This window comes from Morone saxatilis, unplaced genomic scaffold, assembly GCF_004916995.1.
Source record: "Morone saxatilis isolate NCDOM2014 unplaced genomic scaffold, NCSU_SB_2.0 Contig2, whole genome shotgun sequence".
NCBI classification, from domain to species: domain Eukaryota; kingdom Metazoa; phylum Chordata; class Actinopteri; family Moronidae; genus Morone; species Morone saxatilis.
Window position 1 is genome coordinate 23022476 of NW_023339762.1, and position 7037 is coordinate 23029512.

Below are 7037 nucleotides of genomic sequence, written 5' to 3' on the forward strand. Positions count from 1 at the left end.
TTTTAATCAATTTCCAGATGTTTCCATCGCTGGAAAACTAGTCACTAAATTTCCTGTTCTGCAGGATGCGTGGGATCCCTGATCAAATCATGATCATGAAGGATTGTTGGCTTTTCCTCACACAGAGAAGTCGACTGGCTGATTACCTGAATAGAATCAATTCATGTAATCGTTAGTATCATGAACACCACTGCACAAATTTGGTCAAAACCTGACACTGTCCATCTCGGACCCAGCTCTTTAAATAAGTGACCAAGCATGTAAAGAAGGATAGCTGTAATTAATCTATGTATGGGTGTGTCTGCTTCCGCACACTCCGGCCACCTTCCCCAATTCTAAATCGGTGAGAAAACACAAAGTGTGTGAAACTGGGATCGGTTTTCATTTCAGTTTCAGTTCTGCTGCCTTTTCGAAAAGTTGAAATCACCAGACAGTCTCGTAAGTTAGTTCAAAACCTCTCAAGTGGAGCACAATTTGTGACTGTCTGGCATACAGTTTAAACTTATGAGCAATGAGTTCCCCAAAGTTTCTCAGAAAGATGTAAAAAAAACTTCCACATTCAGTAATTCAATAAAAGCTGAAGAAGCAAAGCCAGTGGGTGGATGTGAAAGCCCCAAGTGTTCAGTATTCTATAAATAACTAAGACATAATTAAATAAATAATTAAGTAAAATATATAAATGAAGCAACAATTTGTACTCAACTTATTTTTTAAGTCTAACAAGGCTGCTTATGCTACTTAGCCGGCTAACTAGCTAAGCCATGAATTTGAATTATTACTAAGATTTCAATAGTGTTAGCAGTGTTAGCTAGCTCCTGTGGACAGAGCAACCACAGAGAAAGACCCCACGTCTTTTTGATGTTCACACAGCTGTGCGTCTTTCTCTGAGGAGCAGGATCAGAAAACTCTGCTGAGCTAACTCTCAGCTATTATAACTGCTGTTTGTGAAATCCATTTCTATTTATGAACCTCATATCTAAGCCCTGAGTTTTAGCTGACCAACCACTATAACTAAAACAAAAACTGTCACAAGGTAATTTCAATTCAGCTTCTGTCATTTTCAGTATCACTTCCCTTCTTCTTCTCAAGCGACATTATAATTAGGCTAACGTTACTATAACAAGCGTTCTGTTTAAGTAACGTAGGTCAAAGCAGCTTAGAACTCGCTCAAGCGGGCGACCCGGTTGGATGTAAGAGGTTTTATACACCCGAAGAATTTCTAATAAATCCAGACCAGGCTTTTAATTGAGACCTGCCTTTATTTGTCAAAACCTGTGGCCATAACAGGCTAGTAAAGGAGACCTGCCACATTAGAGTCCATGGAAATAACGTTAAGAGCAAACATTCAAACAGTGATGGCTACCAGAAAATTAAAAAGGCTCTATTGTCCGTGTGCTTTTAAAAAAACCCACAGCCTCACAAAATATTATTTTATTTCTATATTTTACAAAGTTTATTTAATATTGAACACTCTGGGGCTCCATAGGTGGAAGGGTAAAAACAAACAGGAAGACTAGCAGTCAATGGCATGAGAAACTTTTATTGTGGTGATAGCTATTTTAAATAGGTCGACCGCTTTGTCAACTACACTGATAAGGAAGTGGGGATATTCAACTTCTGTGTCAACGTTTTATAGCGCCAATATAATCTTCTTCATCTTCCAGTTTCCAGTTTAACAACAGTGATGTCATTTGAGATTAAACATTTGTGTTGATCATCACAGACTCTCTCTTGTTATTCCAATCACAGAAACAAAAGAATTGTTAAAAAAGGTCCTCAAAACCAATTCGACTAACTTAAATTTGGTTACAGACTGAGATACAGTTTCTATCCCAGAGTTGTTGTCAAACTGCCTGCACCCACACAACCAAACACAGGGCATTGAGTGATCTACCTCTCTATATATTACATTATTTTATTATTATTTACCTCCACTGATGCTTTATTGATTGGTACACTGACTACTACTGCACTGCACCCTGTCAGGGTCTACTGCACCGATATACTTAGCTAGCAGTCGAGGCAGGTGGCCTCCCACCTTGAGCCAAATAGATTAATTGGACCTATTACCTGGCATTTAAATATATATACATATACCATGTTATAATAATGCAGTTGTAATAATGACGTTGCTTCTGACATACTGTACCCCGCTCTACCTTAAATACCAGACACGTTCTACAGCATGAACAAAGTATTCTTCGGTTTCATTAATGAATTAAAAGTTCCACGTATATTAGATTATAATGTGCACAGAATAAAGGGATTATACAGTGTGTGTATTACCTGATCCAGTTGTATGAGCTGGGGGTAGGCCCCAGGCATCTGGATGGCTATCTTCACTATGTCCTTCTGCTGCGGCATGTTGGCACCTCTTGACTCTACCACTCTGTAGCTGTTGATAATAAAAAGACAGGAAAGGCTAAATATAAACCGTCTCATCACGTTACATATAGTACATGTATCAAATGTCATGACCTTCATTACCAGGAAGTATCGGACGGTGACTTCATTGTTTACCAGAAAGACGCGTTTCAACACAAATAACTACGTGAAAACTTCAGTGAAACTACGACCAACATGAATTTGAGCTTGTATCCGACGGGAGATTGAATTTCACCCTGAATTGTTGTGGCTGGGCTAAAATCTCTGCTTTAAAACTGGTGATAAATTGATCATAAATCTGGAATAATGTGGGCCTACTCTTGACAAGGAAGGCTAAAAGGTCAAAGGTTTCAGTTGTAACACACCCTAACCCACATGGTGCTGTGCTGCTGTGTCAACTGAATAATAATTCAGTGATTTGAGATAAAGCAAAAGCCGTCTCTCTGTAAGGTGAACTGAATGATGTGCCCAGAATGACTCAACGGCGGTCAACGTAACCATCATTTTCAATATGAATCTGCAGTGTGTGTTCCTCTTTTACGGTGTATTTATGGTGCACTGAGTAATTTTGAGAGGGCTAAACACTGTCTACACACGCATTATGGATGGTTCACTCTTTCTTCTCCCCTAGCCAACTCTCACTCATCACACACACTTCCTCCTCAGCCTTCAGACGGCATTCCCAGAGGATACAGAAGAAGCAGTTGTGCTTCCGACCCTTCCCCCTTCCGTGTCCTTCTCCGTCTCTGCCTCGCCGTCTCGGCACATGGAAACAATACAGTTGGATCACTTCTGTACATTCATGAGCTCACGATGAAAGAAAAAGGGGGTCGAGCTTGTGTCTGCTTGTGTGATTAATATCCCCCCAGCCCTCTGCCCGATCTCTTGGATAGTTCACATACCATTCACATACCAAAAAAGAAACCTCTCACAGTTTTATGGCAGGTTTCAAAGAAATACTCCTGTCAAAACAATCACACGCCTTCACCGTCTCACCTCACTCGCCCCGAGGCACTGTCTTTCCTGATAAATAGCACCTTCAAAGCAAAGAATGAAAACGGCCAGGTCTATCTTTCTACAGCAGGAATGACTCAGCTTGAAGTCCTGCTGATTTATATGTGAATATACAATCACACCAGGTTTGATTTTGGACCATTTACATGACCAGGGGTTCCCCAAATAGCATTAGCTTACTGCCAGGGCCACCTTAAGCAAGATGTCTTTAAAAATTCATTGACAATACCACGGCAAACCCTACTTGAATTATTGCAATGTATTTGTATTTCAAATCTTGAATTATTCCATTAGAATCTATATTTCTGTTTGCTATTATAAGCATTGCTTGTCAGTTTTGTTTCAGGTTCAAGGTTACTTTATTTGTACCTGCAGTAGATGACGAGGATTTCCTCTTGACACAAATATAAAAAAAAACGACAAAAAACTCAGACAACAGACAAACATTATGAATGATAAAGGATAAAGATAAAAGTGCTGCAGACAATAATAAAACACAAAAATAAATAAATAACCAATAGGATAAAGAAGGTAGATAATGCAGGTAAAACAAGAAAAACTGTTACTACAACTTGTTAATCTGAGTGATAACTGCTGGAGCAAAGCAATTTTTTTCTACATTCAACAGTATTGTCTGTCTGTCTGTCTGTCTGTCTGTGTGTGTGTGTCTGGAACTTAGCACTAGCTAGCTAAATTTCACAAGTAGCTTTTGGCACTGACTGTTAGAAAGTCACACACTGACAGTTTATGTAATGAATGATGTTTTGATTGGCAGGCGACGGGCATGGTGAATAAGATTTCAATATGTTATATATTATTTCAACTTATATATATATATATATAAAATACATATAATAATTATTTGATTTTAATATTAATATTTTAATTATTTAATATATAGCGATAAATTGCGATAAAATACGTGAAAATTCAGCTTGTTTGATGTCCTATGTCACTCGCATCAGTAGCTGTATCAAGGCGTAAATACATGGTGGCTGCAGGTGAACACTTCCATAAGTCAGAAAATGAAACTAATAATAAGTATATATAGTAATATAGTGTAGACACGACATGGAATATGAGGCCAAAGTGAATCGTTACATACCTGTATTTTATCATTTTTGTAATATTTCTTTTTGCATTTACCCTCATCGTCCCTCCAAACCTGCTGAGGCCCCCTTGGCACCCCCTGGCGGGGCCCCAGCCTCCGCTTTAAAAAAGCAAAAAACACTGGGCTAGACAGCAAGGAAAGCCCGGGGTGCTGAAACCATTACACCGGTGCTGGTGGTGCCAAAGGTCAACCTCCCTCAAACAAATAACAACAAGCAGCCTTAATCCTAAAGAGATTTGGGGAAATGCAGGTTTGCTCTGGGGCAGCTTATGAGTCAGCAAATTCAAGGGCAAACTCCGGGTAATGGTATGTCATGTCTTTGCAACAACAAAGACTGCCTGTGGGTTTTTAAGCTGAGCATCTGTCTGAGCTGTATGGTGATGAATGTGAAACTGAGTCCACGTGTCCATCAGCTGAAACCCTAATTATTGCTTTGGTTGCACTACAAAAGGATGAAAGGAGAGATAGCTTTGTTTTTGTAGAAAATAATTCATCACAGCTGTGTATTAATAGTGAAATTAATGCACACTGTTAGAACTGGGGCTCCCACAACAGCTGTACCATAGGATGCTGTATTCAGCTGTCCACTGGGAATGACGGCTGATCTGTAAGAGCCCAACAATCTCATTCTTACAGTTGTTATAACGAGTTGTCAAAAAGACAACATACATTGAAAATGTATGCTAGTGCTACTGGTTGGTCCACCACTTTGCTCCTTACTAAATGTACTGGCAAAGAGCTTCGTGCAGACATCTCAGATATTGAATCTTCTCCTGTGGCACTGCCATGACGTTGACATTGTGTAGCTTTAATATACTTTAAAAAGGAGTGATCTAGTTTATTTTATTGGTTTTATCCTAAAAATTATCAATATACTTTCCCTCTACTTAAATTAAAACTTGATGCAATTCAGTCAGAGATTGCAATTTCAATGTGTGTAATGTTAGAAGAATAATGTAATGTTATGTTGTTAAGTAATGTTAGAGAAGTCTATCTATGTAAAGTACAATCAAAACGTAGAGTCTGACATGTAGAAAATGATAAAACTTTTAGAGAAATGCAGCCTAATTGAACAATTAATCAACTTATTTATAGGTTGATATCAAAGTAACTTCAGTTAACATAACCTGTAGTCCAACATCACGTTAATCAAACAAAGTAATATCAGTAGTATTAGCTTGATTTTGTTGGGTTAGAGTTAACTAATGTTACAGTGTTTATTCTACTTAATAAAACCCTGAAGTTAGCTCAACTCAAAAAGTCCAATGCAACCACACTTAACTCACTTTTTTTAAGCTAGATAAAGGCGTTACTTTTTAGATTGTGCTTTGGTTTATAGCAAAAATACTACAAATATCGTCACACTAACACATTAAACTGAGATGGTGAACACTTTAAAACCTTTAAAATATTTTTTCAGTCGCACAGTTTAATGAGAAACATTCATTCTCGGTGTCTCGGAGGTGGTCGCCAGTGATCAAACTTTTTTCCAGAGGTTAAAATGTGGTTTATCAACATTTGTAGTATATTTTTGGAATTACGCTTGAGGGATCTCTTTTAAATTATCATTTTAAATCTCAAATACCCCCTGCAGTACTCCAAAGTATCCCTAGGGGTACCCCCATTCAAGAACCACTGAATTAGATCATAAACTGTAATGTAAGAAATACAGCCAGTTACACTTGTTGAAAAGAAGATTTGAGGAGATTCCTGTCCATAAGGGCGATTACCAATCAGTCAGAGCAGAGCTTTAAAGCATTCAGTTAAGTCCAGAAGACTTCCAGCACTCTGAGTAAACACGCACTGATGACAAAGCACTATTAGTCTGCATTCATCATGACCTGTCCGTACACGCTTCAGGCCTCATTCAGCACTGGAAAGAGCTCAGGATGCACTGACATTCTCGCTTCATTACAACAAGACGAAGCTCGTTTCCTCGCCTGCATAACAGGACGAGCTCAGAAAGTGTTGCAACCTGCTTTCTGAATTACAAACTCTACATGAAAGTACAAATGAGAAGAAGACAAATTAGATGTTCTGAGAAAACTTCAGATGTAAGTCGTATCAAGTTGTAGCACTCTAAAGGTTTTTCTTTACACAGTAGTAACATTTCCTTCCTTGTGTTTTCCTCTTTCAAATAACCGTCAAACTAACCTTGAGGTGGTTGCAGACCTCAGCTCATGAGTCTCAACAAACAAAAAAAAAAAGATGCTGATCGGTAAAAATGTTAAAGCTGTCTGATGTTTCCCTTTCTGAACTTAGCAGAAGAGGGCGGGGGGGAGGAGGAGGTTTACATCTCAGTCCCCACTGAGGTTAACCACTGCAGTGAGTGTGACTGCTGATGCCTGTTTGTCATGTCTCAAGAAATAAGTGGAAGCTGAAACATCATCTTCTTTATGCGTCCGTCTGCTTTTAAAACGAAAGTGAAGGTGTCAGTGAACTGATAAGAAAAGGTCCAGTGTGTAACATTTAGGAGCCTCTATTGGCAAATAATGAACATAATATTCATAGGTATGTTCTCATTAGT

At 38.6% G+C, this 7037-nt stretch overlaps 1 protein-coding gene across 1 annotated transcript in view; it reads right to left on the reverse strand.

The window, feature by feature from the left end:
- Window positions 1–7037, reverse strand: part of elmo3 (engulfment and cell motility 3) — a gene marked incomplete in the record, with an annotated part of 26768 nt that overhangs the window by 16752 nt on the left and 2979 nt on the right. The window contains 1 exon segment of the mRNA XM_035665423.1: window positions 2287–2395. Within this exon segment, the coding sequence (XP_035521316.1) occupies window positions 2287–2364 (78 nt within the window).